At 42.4% G+C, this 21,330-nt stretch overlaps 1 protein-coding gene across 3 annotated transcripts in view; it reads left to right on the top strand.

Moving 5' to 3' along the window:
- Positions 1–21,330, top strand: part of LOC145403197 (E3 ubiquitin-protein ligase RNF34) — a 214,781-nt gene that overhangs the window by 140,416 nt on the left and 53,035 nt on the right. For all 3 annotated transcript variants that reach the window (XM_080275011.1, XM_080275012.1, XM_080275010.1), the window contains exon 4: positions 12,001–12,755. In XM_080275011.1, the coding sequence (XP_080131137.1) occupies positions 12,001–12,755 (755 nt within the window). The remainder of the gene's footprint in view (positions 1–12,000; positions 12,756–21,330) is intronic.

The raw sequence follows: 21,330 nt of genomic DNA, 5'->3' as shown, positions 1-21,330 counted from the left end.
GTGCACTCGCGGCGAGAGACAGGCGGAAAGTGGGGAGGATGCAGCGGCGCTCTATTGGACATCGGAGGAATGACGCGCCACAACAAAGCTGTCCTACGCCGCGCGGCAAGTTCAAATTACGGGCGGGAAAAATTCCTTTTTTTTTTTTCCCCCTGGACCATTTTGGGAATGTTGGATCCCGGGACGATTATGTCCGGTTAGTGGGGATGTTCGGATATTGGGCGTTTGGATATTAGTGGGATTACTTTAAATATATATATATATATATATATATATATCTATACATATATATATATATATATATATATATATATATATATATATATATATGTATATATATATATATATATATATATATCTATCTATCTATATCCCGACGCCCTAATCCCGCAAAGGGTGGCCGCAGACAAAACGCCTCCAAGTCACTCTGTCATGTCACCCACCATTTGACTACCCTCCCCCAACTCACCCCCCCCCTCCCTCATATACCTCTCAACTCCATCCCTCCACCTCTTCCTCGGTCTACCCCTCCCTCTCCCTTCCTCCACCTCACCTACATACACCTTCTTAGTCAGTCTTTCATTCTCCATTCTCTCCACATGTCCAAACCACCTCAGTGTATTTCTCCTAATCTTCTCAACCACATCCACATCTACCCCACAACGTTCCTTCACTTCTTCATTCGTCAACCTGTCCCTCCACGTCACTCCACATGCTCCTCTCAAGTAACTCATTTCCACTGCTCTCACTCTTGACTTATTCTCCTCTTGCAAGGTCAATGCCTCGCTTCCATACGTCAGGGTAGGGATCACAATACCATCATGCAGTGACTTCTTAACTTCCATACTCACCTTCCTATTTCTCATCACTGCTTTCAGTGTACCAACAATCTTCCTTCCCTGCTGTACCCTTTCACGTACTTCATCCCCCAAAGCTCCATCCTTACTCATCACACTACCCAAGTACTTGAATGAACTCACATTCTCCATATCCTCACCATCCAACCTCACTGCACACTCTGTGACTTCATTCCTCTCAAACACCATAACTTTACTTTTGTTTACATTAACTTTCAGCTTCCTCCTCCTACACACTGACCCAAATTCATTCACCAAACCTTGCAACTCCCATTCATCTTCACTCAACAATACTGTATCATCAGCAAACAGCAACACCGGAATCTTCCAAATCTCACCCTCATTCATTAGGGCCATCCCCACATCCACTGCCCTACCTTGCACCTCCTTTACAATCCCATCCATATATATATTAAACAGCCATGGAGACATCACACACCCCTGTTTCAGTCCCACATTGAGATCAAAGAACTCACTCAGCTCATCATCCACTCACACCGTAGCCCTAGCTCCCTCATACATACTCTTCACAGCACTCAACAATTTCCCCTCCACTCCATATATTCTTAATACCTTCTGCTTGAGGATGCGAAAGTGGATGTATGTGGAATAACTGAAACAAAATGGGGAGGAGAAAGTGTGAGAGAATGGGAGTATGGATGGGGTATATGTGCAGGAGTAGGTAAGAATGAGAGGGCAAAGGAAGGAGTATGTATAGTTGTGAGTAAAAGATGGAAGAGGAGCATAAGACAGTATGGATCAGTTGGATCAAGGATTGTGTGGGTAAAGTTGAAAGTTGGAATACAAATGTGGGCGATTGTGTGTGTATGCGCCAATGCAAGATCGTGCTAGAAGAGTGAGAGAAGAGTTCTAGACAAATGTAGAAGTGTGGATGGAAAAGTTTGGAAGGAATGATAGAGTGTTTTTGATTGGTGATATGAATGGTAAAGTTGGGAATGTGAAGGTGGATGGAATAGTTGGTGAGTGGGGTGTGCCTGCTGAGATAGATGAGAATGGGAGTGCGTTAGTGGACATTTGTGCTGGGAGGGGGTTGGTGATAGCCAATACCCTCTTCAGGCATAAAATGATCCACAGGTATACATGGCGAGTGATGAGAAGGGTGGGTGGTGAATTGAGTGAAAGGAAGGCAATGATTGATTATGTGTGTGTGGATGAAAGGATGCGAAGATGTATATTGGATGCAAGAGTTTATAGAGGTTGGGGGAGTGGACTTTCTGACCACTACTTGGTGGTGGCCAGAGTTAAAGTTCAAGTAAGATGGAGGAATAGAAGAAGGGAAAGACGAGAGGAAGGAGTAGTTGCAAGGAGAGTGGAAAGGTTACAAGAGGATGAGAAAAAGGCAGAGTATAAGAGAGAAGTGGAGGAACGATTGGGCAAATATGAGTTGGAGCAGATGGGGGACGTGGAAGGTGTGTGTAGAATATTTACAGAAGAAATATGTGCAGCATGTGATGTGGTGTGTGGAAGGAAGAGAAGACGGAGGGGGGTGCAAGGAACAGCGTGGTGGACTGAAGAGGTGAAACGGGCTGTGGCACAAAAGAAGAAAGCACACAATGAATGGATGAGAAATAGGGGCGTGGAAGAAGTTGAGAGGCGGAAGAGAGAGTTATATGTGGAAAGAAAGAGAGAGGTGAAAAGATTAGTAAGAGAGAGTAAGAAGAGAGTGGATGAGGAATTTGGAAGGAATTTGAGTGTAAAGTGGAGGGACTGTAAGAAAATGTTCTGGAAAGAGGTGAAAAGAGTAAGACAGGGTGGAAGTGAAGTTAGCAGGGGAGTGAAAGATAAAAATGGTAGATTACTAGTGGAGAAGGGAGAAAAAGTGAGCAGATGGAGAGAACACTTTTAGGAATTGTTGAACGTGGAGGATGGAAGTAATTCGAGTATAAGGGGCTGGGGAATGGCTGGAAGAAGGAGGGAGGTGAGAAGACAGGAAGAAATCAGTAGGATAGAAGTTGTGGAAGCAATGAAGAAAGTTAAATCAGGGAAAGCCCCAGGAATTGATGGAGTGTGTGGTGAAATGCTGAAGCATGGGGGAGAGATAGTAGTAGAATGGATGTGGAAGATGTGCAGATTGGCCTGGGAGGAAGGTAGAGTCCCGGAGGATTGGAAGTCAGGTATAATTATTCCCTTGTACAAAGGAAAAGGGGAAAAAGAAGTGTGTGGTAATCATAGGGGCATTTGTCTTCTTAGTATAATAGGAAAAGTATATGGTAGGATACTTATTGACAGAGTTAGAGAAGGAACAGAGAAATTAGTTGGAGAAGAACAGGGAGGCTTTAGGAAGGGAAGAGGTTGTGTAGATCAGATATTCATTCTCAGATCTTTAGTGGAAAAGTTTCTAGAGAAGGGAAAGAAGTTGTATGTGGCTTTCATGGATTTGGAGAAAGCATATGACAGGGTGGATAGACAAGGATTGTGGAAAGTGTTAAGAATATATGGAATAGATGGGAAGTTGTTGATTGCTGTGAAGAGTATGCACGATGGTGCGAAGGCTGCAGTGCGTGTGGATGGTGAACTAAGTGAATTTTTCTCTTTGAAAATTGGGTTGAAACAGGGATGTGTCATGTCTCCTTGGTTGTTCAATCTGTACATGGATGGAGTAATAAAAGAGGTACAAGGTAGGGTAGTGGATGTTGGAGTGGCCCTGGTGAGAGAGGATAGTGTTTGGAAACTCCCTGTACTGTTCTTTGCAGATGATACCGTGTTGTTGAGTGAAGACGAAGGGGAGCTGCAAGGCTTGGTGGATGAGTTTGGGAGAGTGTGTAAGAAACGGAATCTAAAGGTGAATGTAGGGAAGGGTAAAGTGATGGTCTTTGAGAGAGGTGAAGTCAGTGAATGTACAGCGAGGTTGGATGGTGAGGAATTGGAAAATGTGAGTACGTTTAAGTACTTGGGTAGTGTGATGAATAAGGATGGAGGTTTGGAGGGTGAAGTGCTTGAAAGGGTACAGCAGGGAAGAAAGGTTGCTGGTTCTTTGAAAGCAGTGATAAGAAACAGGGAAGTGAGCATGGAAGTGAAAAAGTTACTACATGACAGTATTGTGATACCAACTCTAACATACGGAAGTGAAGCTTGGACGTTGTTGGAAGGACACAAGTCAAGAGTGAGAGCCGTGGAAATGAGTTATTTAAGAGGAGCCTGTGGAGTCACATGGAGAGACAGGCTGACGAATGAGGATATAAAGGAGCGTTGTGGTGTTGATGTGGATGTGATAGGAAGCGTTATGAGGAACACACTGAGGTGGTTTGGCCATGTGGAGAGGATGGATGGTCAAAGACTGACGAAGAGAGTGTATGTGAGTGAGGTGGAGGGGGAAAGAGGGAGGGGGAGGCCGAGGATGAGATGGAGAGATGGGGTGGAGAGGTATATGAGAGAGGGGGGTGTGAGTTGGGAGCAGGGGAGTGAAATGGCGGGGGACAGGGCGACTTGGAGGCGATTTGTTTGTGGCCACCCCAAACGGGATTGAGGCGTCTGGCAATAGATAGATAGACCTTCCACATACCTTGCCTATCTATTCTGTCATAAGCTTTCTCCAAGTCCATGAAGGCAGCATACACTTTCCTTCCCTTCTCTAGATACTTCTCCACTAATCATCTTAGAACAAATATCTGATCTACACACCCTTTTCCCTTCCTAAATCCCCCTTGTTCTTTTCCAACTAGCTCCTCTGTCATATGCCTAACCCTATCAATGAGTATTCTACCATATATTTTACCAGTCACACTAAGAAGGCAAATACCCCTGTGGTTACCACATACTTCTCTCTCCCCTTTTCCTTTGTACTGAGGAACAATTATACCTGATTTCCAGTCCTCTGGAACCCTTCCCTCTTCCCAAGCCAATCTACACAACTTCCATATCCACTCCACAACAGTCTCACCCCCATACCTAAGCATTTCACTACACACTCCATCAATGGGGTGCTTTCAAAGCTAGTATTCCGCTAGATGGCTCCACTGTTGCAGTAAACACATTCCCCGCACTGTTTAAAAAGCATATTTTTCATTGTGTAAATATCTATACTGTTGTGTGAAAATGTGGATCATGGTAATGTCATATGCCGAAATATAAATAATACAAATAGAACACGTATATATAACGTATCGTGAAGTGTTTACATTTATCATAAACGGAAATTAAAATATCATTGATGGCATGTGATGGCAACCCGTCCTTCCAGTGACCCTATATTATTTAATTTCTGCTACATTTAGTGCAAATTTGGTTCTTAATACATTGTCTGTTCAGACTGTAAAGTACGCCTAGTGGGTATCTAGACTCATCCAGTTTCTATGTGGGCAGAAATTTAATGTTGAGTAAATACTGGCATTCAACATTTTGCTCGCTTCCTTCACGCATGCGCACCACAAGACAGTCCCGTGTTTAAGTTTTTCACGAGGGATGTCAAGTTTCCATGAAAAATTTTATTTTGATGGCATGTAATGTCACGGATTCACTAAGAGTAGAAACAAGCTAAATTCATAACACTCGTCATTGGTTCGTAAGTGACTATGTACAGGCAGTGTGTTTCACTGAGCGATATCTTTGTGTGATTGTCATTCCCACATATTGCCTCTCTAGCTGTTAACTAAGCTACGCCCATTTCTCATGTCCCTGTACCCGACATTGGTTACATTACTGTCGTAAACGGACACACCCACAAACACATATAGTTCAGTAATGTGAGTTCCTGACTGTTGAGCTGAGAGAGAGAGAGAGACCTTCCCCTGCAGCTTCCTTGCACCATCAGTGAGTCATATATGTATCATTGTAGCTTTTTGTAAATAAAGTGTTACAGTGAAGTTTTGTCTTTTTCTGTTGAGAACTAGTGGTTATTTTAATTTTTACATTTCACCAAGTGCCTACCAAATAAATACCTTAAGGTCATCTTATCATCAATATCCCACACACATTGCCCCCTCTTGGCAAGTCCCTAATGGTATGGTCATGTGAGAACTGTCTCCAGGCCACCTGTCCACACACATATGTTTGTAAGATCTTCCACTGACTGAGTCAGTAGCTTGTGCACATACCAGTCCTCTTGACCTGGATGCAATCTCACTCGGGGTAGACATTTAAGAGGATACAGTAGTATTTACTCATCATGTGTTCTCACGTTTGCATGTGTGTGTATATATATATATATATATATATACAATCGTGAATACTGAACTTGACTCCGTGTGAATCTTGTGGATCATTTGGAGGCGATGTCTTGGCTTGTGTACCTTCCACAGTCGTCTGTCCTCGGTGAGACCGGGCAAAGAATGACGCGTACACGATCTTGGTTTTGGGACGGTTCCTCAGACCGGATCATTTTTGATGGTGAATGCCAGTATTTACTCAACATTAAATTTCTGCCCACATGGAGACTGGATGAGTCAAGATACCCACTAGGCGTACTTTACACTCTGAACAAGCTATGTATTAAGAATCTAACTTGCACTAAATGTAGCAGAAATTAAATAATGTAGGACCACTGAAATGGCGGATTGCCATCACATGCCATCAGTGATATTTTAATTTCAGTTTATGATAAATATAAACAATTCATGATACGTTATATATACGTGTTCTGTTTGTATTATTTATATTACGGCATATGACATTACCATGATTCACATTTTCACACAACAGTGTAAATATTTAACAAATAAAATTATGCTTTTTAAACAGCGCGGGAATGTGTTTACTGCTACAGTGGAGCCATCTGACGGAATACTAGGCTTTTCAGAAGCACCCCATTCCTGGGGCCTTTCCTAGCTTAATCTTCTTCATCTCTTCCACTACTTCCGCCCTACTGATCTCTTCCTCCCTCCTCTCATCTCTTCTTCTCCCAGCCATTCCCCAACCACTTATACTCACACTGCTCTCACTCTCTACATTCAACAAATCCTCAAAGTGCTCCTTCCATCTCCTCAATTTCTCTCTCTTCTCCACCAACAATCTATTATTCCTATCTTTCACTCCCCTATTATTTCCCCTTTCACACTGCCTTACTTTCTTTACCTCCTTCCAAAACAAATTCTTACTCTCCCTCCATTTCACACTCAGATTCCTCCCAAACTCTTCATCCACTTTCTTCTTACTCTCCTTCACCAGTCTCTTAACCTCCCTTCTCCTGCTCACATATACCTCTCTCTTCTCTCTCTCATCTTCTCCCCTACCTCTACTCGCCAACCATTCACCATATGCCTTCTTCTTTTGTTCCACAGCTCGTTTCACCTCATCATTCCACCATGCTGTCCCTTGTACACCCTTGCATCTCCTCCTCACTCCACAAACTTCCTCACAATATATATGTATATATATATATATATATATATATATATATATATATATATGTATATACAGTATATACTCGTATATATATATACATAGGTATACTCCAATATATGACACCCTTAGATATGATACCCCGGCTTAGCAGTGGGGGTAGAAATACCACCATACCTCTCCTAATGATGGCCAAACCCCGGTTTAATGATGGGTTGAGATTTTTTTTTTACCGATTTTGATGTATTTTAGACTGAATTTTTTTGTTTAGGTTGATTTATAAACTGTTTTTAGACTTATATTAATATGTTTCAGTCATCGGTGGGGTGAACATTGTCATTCTGGGGTACAGTTTACTAAGTTTGATTTTTTCCAAAGATATTTGACAATTTTCAGATTTTATATTTGGGTCTAGGTGACTTATAAACTGCTCTTAGGCTTAGTTTAGCTTGTTTTAAAGCTGTTTTGGGGTTTAGGTGAGCTGAAACTTGTATTTGGACTGATTTTGGTGGGTTGAGAACTTGATTGAATTGGAAACCCAAGGCTCAAAAACGCATCCCTATGCTTTACATGTTAAGTCTACCCTGATACACGATACCCCGTTTAGCGATGGGTGTTTGCTTAACCAATTGCATTGATAAATCAGGGTATATATATATATATATATATATATATATATATATATATATATATATATATGTATACAGGTAAGCCCTTAATTCACGCAAACTTTTTTCACACGATTTCGGTTATCCACGAATTTTTCGTACAATAATTAAAACAAAATTATAGTATTCAAATAAATAATTTTAATATACAAGAGAAATAAATAAAATATAAAAATGCCTACCTGCTGCCCGTGTGCATACATATGTGTGTGTGTGTGTGTGTGTGTATGTGTGTGTGGGAGGTCGGTCTACCACGCGCCACAGTCAGTTTGAATCCGACGGTCGAACCATGCATGACTGGCCAATTGTTATTTGTGGCTTATTTTTCTGCCTTCCAGTGATTGCTTGCCTTGTCTGCCAACATGGGGCCTAAGCATAGTGCTAGTGATGCATGTGGTAACACACCAAAATGGACTAGTAAAGTGATGTTGCTGACAGAGAAAGTTAAAGTGTTGGACAAACTTCAGGGAGGAATGTCGGCGACAATTCTCCGTCAGGACGATTCCCCGTCATTTATTTACATACCAGTTTATTTAGCAAGTACAGTACATTAGTTTTTTACTTATATGAGTTATAAAATCCCCCTGAAAATTAGTTATTAAAGTATTAATTAATCAATAATAAGTATATTAATAGAGTGATGGGGAATTGTCCATGTTTTGACGGTGAATTGACTTGATGGTGAAATGTCTCAGAACCATATGTTTGGGGTGAGTCAACTGTTCATACAATAAAGAAGGAGAACGTAGGATACGGGAGACAGTGAGGGCTAGTGCTCCAGACTGCTGAAGTGTCTCCACCTACGCCTGTGAATTGTCTTGGAACCTGTGAATTGTCTTGGAACCGCATGTTTGGGGTGAATGAGCCAACTGTTCATACAATAAAGAAGGCAGAATGTAGCATATGGGAGGCAGTGAGGGCTAGTGCACCAGGCTGCTGAAGTGTCTCCACCTACGCCTGTGCTTGTCAGGTTTCAGTGTTAAATTTCTTACATTTTTGTTGTTTTTCATACTTTATGGTAGTTTATAAGGTGTATGTAGTGCATAAACAGTATTATTCGGATGTAATATACTTAATAGACATGCGTAATTATGTGCACACAAGGGCAGAACGTATATGCGAATTTACCACATACGCGAAGGGTCTGGGAACCTAACCCTCGCGTGAATTAAGGGCTTACCTGTATATATATATATATATATATATATATATATATATATATATATATTTATATCTATCTATCTATCTATTTCCAGACGCCATAATCCCGTACAGGGTGGCCATTTGACTCTGAGTTATTTGTTTTACAGGGAGGAGCACTAACCCTCCACCAACCCACTTGACACGTAGGGAGCACGTATGGTTTGGTTATATATATATATCCGGGGTATACCTATATTATATGTATATATATATATATATGCGGAAATAAATGGAGAGAAATTGTGAATGAATAAGTGATGACGCAGCCCTGAGGGGATATTCTCCCGCATTTGGTCTGATCAGCTAGTCAGGTCAGGTGCGGGTAAGGGGATGGGTCTGTTATGATGTGGCAGGGGTAAACCAGTTCTGCTGTTGGGCCCTGCTGCGGATGTCACTGATTGCATTGCGCAGTTGACACTTATGCGGTGTGGTGCGGTGAGGATCTGTCCGTTCTCCCCTTTGGGGCTAAGATGCGAATGAATGAATGCAGATTTATGGATTTAGACAAAGCGTATGATAGAATTGATAGGGAGGCTTTGTGGACTGTTTTAAGATTGTATGGACTTTATGGTAGGTTACTAAAAGGGGTGAAAAGTTTTTATGTAAATATAAGAGCTTGTGTAAGAGTGGGAAATGCTGTGAGTGATTGGTTTCCCGTGAGAGTTGGGCTACGACAGGGATGTGTGATGTCGCCTTGGTTGTTTAATATTTACATGGATGGTGTTGTAAGGGAGGTGAACGCAAGAGTTTTAGGTGGAGGTTTGAGTCTGGTGAATGTTGATGGTGGAGAGTGGAATCTGAAGCAGCTGCTGTTTGCAGATCATACTGCACTGGTGACTGATTCAGAGGAGAGATTGAGACAGTTGGTAGAGGAGTTTGGAAGGGTCTGTGAAAGGAGGAAATTGAAAGTAAATGAGAATAAGAGTAAAGTGATGAAGTGTACGAGGTTGATAGATGGCAGGGGGATGAATATAGTTTTGAATGGTAAGTTGCTTGAGGAAGTAGATTGTTTTAAATATCTAGGGTCACATGTTGCTGTGGATGGAAGAATAAATGCAGAAGTGAAGTTTAGAATAAATGAAGTAGGAAAGGTGCTGGGAGGAATGAAAAAAGTGTTTAAATGTCGTTCGCTTAGAATGGATGTAAAGAGAAGGCTGTATGAGGGTGTTGTGGTACCGACTGCGTTATATGGGGCTGAAACATGGAATATGGTTGTAGCAGAGAGGAAAAGTTTGAATGTAATGGAGATGAGGTGTCTGAGGAGTATGTGTGGAGTGACGTGTATGGATCGGGTGCGAAATGATGAAGTGCGAAGGAGAACTGGAGTTGTTCGGGAGATGGCTGGTAGAGTTGAGCAGAGGGTGTTGCGATGGTTTGGGCATATGGAGAGAATGGATAATGAGTGATTGGTGAAAAAGATAACTAGATCTGATGTGAGAGGTGTAAGGCTGAGAGGAAGACCACGAATAGGATGGATGGACAGTATGAAGAGAGCACTGGATGCTAGAGGGATCTCTGTTGAGCAAAGAAGAGTGGCTGTGCGTGACAGAAATAAATGGAGAGAAATTGTGAATGAATAAGTGATGACGCAGCCCTGAGGGGATAATCTCCCGCATTTGGTCTGATCAGCTAGTCAGGTCAGGTGCGGGTAAGGGGATGGGTCTGTTATGATGTGGCATGGGTAAACCAGTTCTGCTGTCGGGCCCTGCTGTGGATGTCACTGATTGCATTGCGCAGTTGACCCTTATGCGGTGTGGTGCGGTGAGGATCTGTCCGTTCTCTTTGGGGCTAAGATGCGAATGAATGTGTTTGAATGGATGAGTAAATGAGGAGTGTGTCGTCCTGTCTCGGCTACCTCCCTTTCCTTGGGGGAAGCAGCCTAGGTATATAGATAGGTAGATAGATATATATCTATCTATCTATTGCCAGACGCCATAATCCCGTACAGGGTGGCCATTTGACTCTGAGTTATTTGTTTTACAGGTAGGAGCACTAACCCTCCACCAACCCACTTGACACGTAGGGAGCACGTATGGTTTGGTTATATGGTTACCACCCAGCGTTGTAAATGGTTTCTTGGCTTACAGGAAACCATTTGGCTTGTCACTCAATATATATATATATATATATATATATATATTGTGGTAGGTAGGGGCGCTCACCATCCACTCACTTGATTGCTGCTCTCGGGTTTCTCCCCTTTTCTCTCCATCCTTCTTTCCATCCATCCTCTTTTGTCTTTCTTTCCTTTATCCTTTCCTCTTTCTTCTGCCTGCAGGTGACTTTACACTCCCTCTTGTGTCTTTCTTTCCTTCATTCTTTCCCCTTCCTTCTGCCTGTGGGTGACTCTACACTGAGTGACAAGCCAAATGGTTTCCTGTACACCAGGAAACCATTTACTGTGCTGGGTGGTTACCATATAACCAAATTTTGGCTCCTGGTGGTTTAGTGGGTAATAAAGGTGCTCCAATAGGGTTGAGCTGGTGAAGGTTTATATCCAAGGGGTGTTTGGGGTTTATTGCTCACGTAATGCCACTGAGGGATGAGTGAGGCTGGTCACTCTCATCTTAAATGCCAGGACCAACTTTCCTAGCCCTGGGCTCCTACTCTCCTCATAGGGCAACATAGGCTTAGATGATGGATGGATATATATATATATATATATATATTGTATGTATCAGGGGGAGACAGAGGAAAGAGATTTATTAGAAGATTGTATGCAGTTAAATTGGTGGGAGGAGGTAGATGAAGACTGGGGGTCAGCTGAAGGGGCTGGATGAAGACAAATAATATAATATGGATGGAGGGTTGCCTGATAGTTGGAGGACAGGATGACATGGAAGTGATTTGTTCTTGATAGCCCCCTCCATGATTAAAGTACTTTGCTATAGGTGATAGATATGTTGGATGAAGAAGATGATCGTTTATTTATATGCATAGTAAATCAGTATATTAATGTAGTGTGTTGTCTGCAGAGAAGAGAGATCTGATAGATCTGGTGACCCGACACATTAGCAGTCAACACCGAGTGGGGGCAAGATCACAGGCTGGGCCCAGACACACTCCACCCACAACACAGTGGCAAGGAAATGAAAGCAAGCCACACCTACCCACAACAACAACCACAAGAGATGATGGAATTCGTGTCAGGCCTACCAGTAGAGATTCTGGGAGTATACGGGTAAGGCCTGTTGATAGTATACGGGTGACACCAGGTAGACCCACATCCCCAGAGGACTCCCCTGACTATGACCCAGAAGAGGACCTGGGAATTCGGGTCTTTGCCTCTGAGGCCCATGGGACTAGGAACCAAGAAACCCAAGCAGACCGATCTGAGGATGAGCACACAGTGTCCTGCTGTAGCCTGGACTCCTGCCTTAACACTCAATCCCCAACCAGTCCTGGCAGTGGTGTCGACAATATGGCCTTCATCCTTCCATCAGAGGAGACCGAAGCTATGGACAGCCATTCACAGGCTACTGAGAGAGATACTGGTAGGGAAGGGGTAGATGATGGAGCAACTGGAGATGGTGAGGCGGAACTCGAACCTCCTGATAACGCCACTTCATTTGCTAACACTGCTATACCTAGTAACACTACTCCATCTGCTCCTCCTCTGCTGGAGGAGGATGAACACCTTGAGTCATCTTCAGCATCAGGATCATCATCACCATCACCCTCATCCTCAACACAGCCATCTACAACATCATCACCAGAGCCAGTCAAAGCGGTTAGTGATGCCACTGTTATAGTAGGATATTATTTTTGCCTGTGTTACAAGACACTAGGCATATAAGTTTGTATTGTTGAAGAAAACTGTGAAATACACCTTCGCCACACTGAAACCATTAATTCTACAGCACCTTTTTTCAGAGGGTGTACTCTCATGGCCCCTCCCCACCCCTACCACAATTCATGTTCATCCCATAATTTCTTTGTCCTCATGGCTGTTTTTCTGCTCCCCCGCTCCTCCCAAGAGTAATATTTTGAGGGTATTTTGAAATAAACCCTCACTACATTCAAATCACTACGTTGTTGCTACAACACCCATTGTCACAAGGTTCCAGCCCAGCCCACCCTTTTGCTCACCACACTCATTTCTTCACGATCCTGTGATGGTTTGATGATGCAGTGTAGGTCATGCAGCTATAAATGTGCATTTTGTAAGCATCATTAATTTTTTAAAGTTATCACTTGGCAGATGGGTGGATGGATCACATGGTAGACAAAATATGGTTTCTAAAGTGAAATAGAATCAAGTCTGCAACTGCTTCTACCAATCATTTTTCATCCATGTTCACTACATTTGCATGAGGCGTATGTCATCTTGAACATAAAACCATAATCTGTCAAAATAAAATCAGTAACTGGTATTGTTGATTCATAGGGTTTGGGTGTTGGAGATAAAAAAGCAAAATTTTAACTTTCTGTAGATAAATATAGTGATATCTAGGGCAGGTGGTGGTACTGTTATAGCAGGAGTACTAAGGCCATGGGCAGTTTATCACAAAGGTGTGGGAAGTAACTCTATTTTATGTAGTGTTTGTGATAAGTGGGTGCATAAGGGATGTATTGGTATTGGAGGTAGGCTTAAAAAAATCTTGTTTTTTTGTGTGCATTGTGTAAAGGAGAGCATATGGAAGGAAAAACAGGAAAGGATTAATCATGCTGTAGCATATCTTTAGTGTGATATGTGCGTGAGATGGGGTTGGAGCTATATCAGTACCAGGGATAAGGAGTTATTGCCTTTTCTGACAGAGAGGACTCTTCCTTGGTGCTAAGGGACCCTTGTATGCAGCATAGTGTTTGGAGTATAATGCTGTATAGTAGTGATATTTAGGCAGTAAAGAAAAAGGATATTTGTAGGCTCAGACATTCAGAGATGAGAATGATCACCTGGGTGTGTAGTGCCTCCTTGAATGAGACACCTGGAAGGGTTATCATGCTGTTCCTATTGTATCGTTTATAAAGACTCCAACATGCACGCATGGGTCAGCTTTGGTCACCTAATGGCAACTCTCTATGTTTCTTGATCTTTGGCAGCCTCCCTATTCATTCCCTATATCCCTGAGGTCACATTCTTTGACATCATTCCAGTCCTTTTATTGTCTGCCTCTTGCAACTCTACCCCTATGTTCACACTTCTCACATTCTGCACCCAATTGTCATTTTCCATCCACTCAGCATGCCCAAACCATTGTAATCTACCCCTTCTCATTAAAATACCAGTACACTCCACTTCCATCCTTCCTCTCAACTCTGCAGTCATAATCATAGCCCCTCCAGGCATCGCATTTAAGGATGCAGTATATATCCATCTAATCATTGTCACTTCTGTACACTTGAGCCTACAAACATCCATATACCTGTTGCCAGATGCTTCAATCCCATAAGGGGTGGCCACAAACAAATTTCCTTCATGTTGCCCTGGCCAACACCATTTCACTGCTCTGCTCCCGGTTCACACCCCTATATCTCGTATACCTCTCCACTCCATCCCTTCATCTCATCCTCAGCACTCCCCTCCCTCTCCTCTCCTTTACCTCTTTCACATACACCCTCCTCATCAGTCTCTCACTCTCCATCCTCTCCACATGGCCAAACCACCTCAATGTATTTCCGCTAACGCTTTCTATCACAACCACATCACAACGCTCTTTCACTTCCTCATTTGTCAATCTGTCTCTCCCTGTAACTCCGTATGCTCCTCTCGAGTAACTAATTTCCACTGCTGTCACCCTTAACTTGTGTCCCTCCAACAAGGTCCAAGCTTGACATCCATACGTTAGGGTTGGTATCACAATACTGTTATGCAGTGAATTTTTTACTTCCATACTCACATCCCTGTTCCTTAACACTGCTTTCAAAGAACCAACCTTTCTTCCCTGTTGTACCCTTTCAAGCACTTCTCCTTCTAAACTTACATCCTTACTCATCACACTACCCAAGTACTTAAATGCTCCAACATTTTCCGTTTCTTCCTCACTGTACATTCAGTGGCGTCATTTCTCTCGAAGACCATAACTTTACTCTTCACTACATTCACCCGTAGATTCCGTTTCTTACGTACTTTCCTAAACTCATTCACCAAGCCTTGCAATTTCCCTTCGTCTTCACTGAACAATACAGTATCATCTGCAAACAACAGTGCATGAAGTTTCCAAACACTTCCCTCACTCATTAGTCACTCCAGCATCCACTACCCCACCTTGTACCTCTCTTATAACCCAGTCCATATACAGATTAAATAATCATGGGGACATGACACATCCCTGTTTCAATTCAACATTCATCTAGAAAATTTCACAGAGTTGAATATCCACAGACACTGCAGCCATGGCCCCCTCATACGTATTCTTCACGGCATTCAACAACTTCCCATTTACTCCATATACACCTTTCCCCCACTATTCGACAGGTTGAATAACGAATTGGTCGAATAATGAACCAGTTTTTCCCATAAGATTGTTAAGAAATAGGGGGGTTAGGTTCCTGACCACCTTCGTCATTCAAGAAATATTAAATAAAGATGGAAAAAATACCAGTAAATATGAACAAAAGTGACACAGGGATTTGAGCTGTTTTCTTATAGACCTGCATTCTCAAGGAACTTTATTTTAGTACTACATATGAGTACATCTCAGATGGTTGACATTTGACTTTCGATCAAAAAAATACTGGAGAACAAACAAAATATACTTACTTAGCGATATTAAAGAAAGCTGCCTGTGGCTTGAAAGCCTTCAATAGCATGCATATTGCTGATCCCGCCCACTAGACATGACATCACCACACCAAACAAAGTCAGATGTATTCAGTTTAAAACCATAAATAGCAGTGGAAGCCAAACTGGAAGTGCTGTAACCTAACTGGAGGGCTTTGCTCCCAGGACCACCCTAATGATTATAACCTACCTAACCTAGTGCAGAGTAAGATGTGCATTATGTAAAACTGTTGCCAAAACAGTACTGTGCATTATGAGCGTTCTTTAATCATTGGCTCAATCGTTACCCGACCATGTGATGGCGAAACGTTCCCTCAGGTTGGTGAGCACATGACTGCGCTTGACAGGGGTAATAGTAGAGGTCTTGGGTGGAGCCATGGTGGTGCTGTAGTATTCCACAAGGCAAGTAGAAATGCAGACAGATGAAGAGGCAACCAATCAGTAGGGCAGAGCGCAGGAGACTGAGGCACTTCAGCCAGTCTCTCAAAATGGCGGGGATAATCACATTGAGCAATGAAAAACGGTATAGATTAATAAATGTTGAAACAACGAATTGTCGAATAACAATCACTCAAAAACAAGGGCTTGGTGTATATGTAATACATTCCACATTCCTTGTCTATCCACCCTGTCGTATGCTTTCTCCAAATCCATGAAGGCTGCATACAATTTCTTTCCCTTCTCAAGAAATGTTTTAACTAAAGACTTAAGAATGAATATCTGATCTACACAACCTCTTCCCTTCATAAAACCTCCCTGTTCTTCTTCTACGAATTCCTCTAGTATTTCCCTAACTTTGTCAGTAAGTATCCTACAGTATAATTTTCCTATTACATGAAGAAGACAAATGCCCTTATGATTCCTGCACACTTCTTTTTCCCCTTTTCCTTTGTACAGGAGAATAATTATATCTGACATCCAATCCTCTGGGACTCTTCCTTCCTCCAAGACCAATCTGCACAATTTCTATATCCATTCTACTGCTATTTCTCCCCCAAACTTCAACATTTCACCACACACTCCATCAGTTCCTGGGGCTTTCCCTATTTTGACATTCCTTATTACATCCACTACTTTCATCCTACTGATTTCTTCTTGCCTTCTCAGATCCCTCCTTCTCCCAGCCATTCCCCAGCCACTTACACATGCAGTACTTTCATTCTCTATGTTTAACAGCTCCTTACTGTTCTCTCCATCTGCCCACTTTTTCTTCCATCTCGAGCAGCAATCTACAATTTTTATCATTCACTCCCCGATTCACAGGTCTCCCTCGTTGTATGATGTTTCGTTTTACGATATATCGCTTTTATGATCATTCTTTTTTAGTACCAATCGTTCATTTTATGATTGAACTCCCCTACATTTATGATTGGTAATGAGGAGAACCCCCTGCGCACAGGTAGATCACCAGAGAGTTGCGTGGCAAACCCACCCCGCGCACACAGTTTCCCGTTCTTCCGCCAACCAAGCATCACTGGTTCCAAGACATTTCGCCGTCAAGTCAATTCGGCATCAGGCAATTCGCCGTCAAAACATGGACGATTCCCCGTCATTCTATAAATATACTTATTATTAATTAATCAATACTTGAATAACTATATTTTAGGGGGATCCATCAAAGTCTATGTTCAACAGCGTAGGCTTTGGGTATTATTTATTAGTGGCACCTGTAGTCAATAATTAACTTGTTTCTTCCTCGCTGTAGTCGCCTTTAAATTATATTCTAGTGTCACCCATAGCTGTCTTCATTAATGATGGTGAATTATCTTGTTATTTTTGTGACGACGAATTGTCCCGAAACCACATCACTGCCCAGTCTCACCCTTGAGCTCGTTCAGCTTGCAAACTCTGTGCGTCTGTGTGCATTAGTGGCCAGGATATTAATTATTTTTCCTGTTCTTCATACTGTACTGTATTTCATGCTGTTGTTTATGCTATTTCGTTTTTATGTTTGCAAATGTACATTCATATGTGATTCAGATGCACTACAGTACATAAAGCATCATTATTATTGCATAATATATCACTTGTATGGGTGTTGGGTTTCTTATATACGAGTCCAGGAACGCATCCCTATTTTTCCCATGAAACTTAAGTTCGCTATACGATATTTCAGTATACGATTGCCTTTCTAGGGACGCATATCAATTGTAAAACGAGGGAGACCTGTACTTCTTTACCACCCTGTCTAGTTCTCTTCACCTCTTTCCAGAACATTTTCTTACATTCCCTCTACTCTACACTCTACTTCCTTCCAAATTCCTCATCCACTTTCATCTTACTCTCCTACTTATCTTTTCACCTCTCTTCCTCTAGACATACAACTCCCTCTTCTGTCACTCAGCTTCCTCAGTGCTCTGTTTCTCATCCATTCACTATACTCAACCCCCTGCTATCGTGCCTAATTGGTCACAGGAAACGCGCGTGATAGCTGAATGCGTGATAGCTGAACTGAACAATCAATGGGAAAATTTCTAATTGGTTTTTCAGTGGCCCATTTTTCTAACTTTTAACCACTTTATGCCTACGATTTCCTGCCAATCTCTCCTCTAACATGAAATAAAGCATTATTATATTAATAATAACAGTATAATGAATAAATAAACAACATAAAAGGCCATCAAACTCTAATAAGGATTACTTTTGGGTGGTTTGATGGGTTCCGAGGCTTGGGAGTGGCTTAGTTGCCGCCAGATCTCTTTGGCTGTCTCCATTTCTTTAGTGTCCACAGCTAAAGGGGGTATCATATGGTACCTTATATCAGGAATGGCTGAGGAACATTTAAGTGAAACAAAACTTGGACGCTATCACACACGTTCCTCACACTGTCGTCAGAGCCCCGTCTCAGTTGTAAACACGTGATTACTTTATCGACATCACAGTTTTTTTGGCATGAGAAATATTATCTCTTTATAAGGGTTTCAAAACGATTGATATTTATTCTAAAATACAATATTAATAAGTATTCAGTGTTAGGCTAAATTTCAATGCTGTAGTATGATATATTCTTTCGAGCCGAATGAGTATTGGTCACTGTTTTGCCCGTCGTGTCCTCCGCAGGAATCCGTTCAGATGCATTCCAAATGCCCGTGCTATAATCAGGAATTTTACCACGTTACCGTTCCGATTAACCATCGTATCCTCTGCAAACCTCGTATGAAGTGCCATGTGAAAAAGTTTCGCTTAGCCTGTCTTCAAACTCAACACGTGATAGCGGTCTTGGAGTGCGTGATAGCATGTATGGTTGTTCATTTGATGTGTGCGTGATAGCAGATAAGTGTGATAGCTGTACGCTTGATAGCAGGGGGTTGAGTGTACATTATTTAATCTTTTGTGCCACAGGCTGTCCCACCTTATCATTCCACCATGCTGTTCCTTGCACCCGCTTGTGTCTTTTTCTCACCCCGTACACCACTTTACATGCTGCACAGATTTCTTCTGCAAATGAAATGCACTTGCCTTCCACATCCCCCAGCTGCTCCAGGTTATATTTACCCAATTGCTTCTCCCCTTCTCTCATATTCTGCCCTTTTTCCATCCTTTTGTAACCTTTCTACCCTCCTTATATAGACTACTTTCTCCCGTCCTTCCCTTCTCCTACTCCTCCATTTCATATGAACTTTGACTTTCACTACCACCTTGTGGTGATCAGAGAGTCCACTCCTCCAACCTCAGTATGCTCTTGCATCCATTACATACCTTCTCATTCTATTATCCACACACACATAATCAGTCATTGCCTTCCATTCATTCATTTCACTACATACCCATCTCATCACTCTCCATGCATACCTGTGGACTATTTTGTGTCCTAAGAGGGTATTGGCTATCACCAACCCCCTCCCTGCACAAATGGCCACTAGAGCACTGCCATTCTCATCCACTTCTGCGGGCACACCCCACTCACCAGCTACTACATCCACCTTCACATTCCATACTTTTCTATTCATATCTCCAATCAAAAACACTTTGTCATTCCTTTCAAACTTTTCCATGCACGCTCCCGCATTTGTCCTGAACTCTTCTTTCACTGTACTTTTACAATCTTACATTGGCACGTACACACACATAATCGCCCACATTCGTAGTCCAACTTTCATTCTTATCCACATAATCCTTGACCCCAATGGATCTATACTGTCTTATATTGTCCTTCCATCTCTTGCACACAGGAATATATACTCCTTCTTTTGCCCTCTCTTTCTCACCTACTCCCACACATATACCCCATCTTTACTCCCATTCTCTCACAGTCCAACCTCTCCATTTTGTTTGTTATTCCACATACATCCACTTTTGCATCCTCAAGCACCTGGACAGTCTCTTTCTTTCACCTCATCATTCGCACCCCTTACATTCCATGTCGCTATCCGAACCCATAAATAGCGTCTTCCTTTATTGCCCTGGTCTCACTCCCATGAAGTGCAATGCTCGTAACATTTGCTGCATATAAAGATCCCTTAGCACAGAGGGAGATCCCTCTCAGTGTCAGGAGAGGCAACAACTCCTTGAACTTCCTTCAGTCACTCCTTACCCTAGCCACAGATCCAGCCCCACTTCCAGGACATAACATGTCTCCCAAATAACAGAACTCATCTTTACAGTCAAGCGACTCTTTAGCAGGATCAGTCCGTTCATCCCTGACAGTCTCTGCATGCTATCCCCGACATGCTGCACACACAAAATTGGCATTATTTCGCATACTAGGACATCTCTTATGTACCGACTTATCACAAACACTGTACAAGATGGAGTTACTTCCAAGGCCCCAGTGGCTTGCTGCACATGGTCCCATTCCCTCTGCTTTGACAGTCCTTCCACCAGTCCTAGATATCATCAGTTTTGTTTTATCAGCATTTACTCTCAAACTCTTGAGCCCCATTCCTTTTCTCCATTTCCTAAATCTTTCCTGTGTTACTTCCTTATTGTGCCCTTTTCATCACTGTTAACCGACCATGCCTTTGTGTGTTTCTGCTATTTACCATAACTGTATAGGTTTTTTTACTCTATTACTAGATGCATTACTAGGGGGAGGCGGTGGCTGAATTGGTAGAGAAGTGGCCTGCAGTTCCAATGGACCCAGGCTCGATTCCCGGCTTGGGCAGGGAACAGGTTAAGGATTTGAATTTCATAAAAGGAGACTTTACTGAACTACCAGAAGACCCGCTTACATGCCGTAAAAATACCCCCGCTTATACCAGTGCACCAGTCCTTTATGAGGCAGCCCTAGCGTGTACAGTATTCAATATGGATGGTGGGTGTTAGCTCTGAAGTGGTGACATGTGGAGGTGTCTGGTATGTAGAAGGACTACATCAGAACAGGCTGTGAAGCCTATGTCCGGAGTCAGACACATTAAAAAAAAAATAAAGAATCAGCAGATAAAATTAGTGATAGGTGGTGGTGACCATCATCCACTCACTTGATCTAGTGCTGCCTACTTCTTCCTTAGCCTTTATCATTTCTGTGCCTGCCTTCCTCTCTTCCTATTTCTCCCATCTTTCCTGTCACTTCTTATTGCTTTTCTTTCCTTTACAGGTGGTTTTACATTGAGTGACAAGCCTAATGGAAACCATTCACAAT

Source organism: Coenobita brevimanus, chromosome 60, assembly GCF_032717465.1.
Source record: "Coenobita brevimanus isolate Jiangsu-jjx chromosome 60, ASM3271746v2, whole genome shotgun sequence".
Classification (NCBI taxonomy): domain Eukaryota; kingdom Metazoa; phylum Arthropoda; class Malacostraca; order Decapoda; family Coenobitidae; genus Coenobita; species Coenobita brevimanus.
This window is presented reverse-complemented; position numbering and strand designations above follow the sequence as displayed.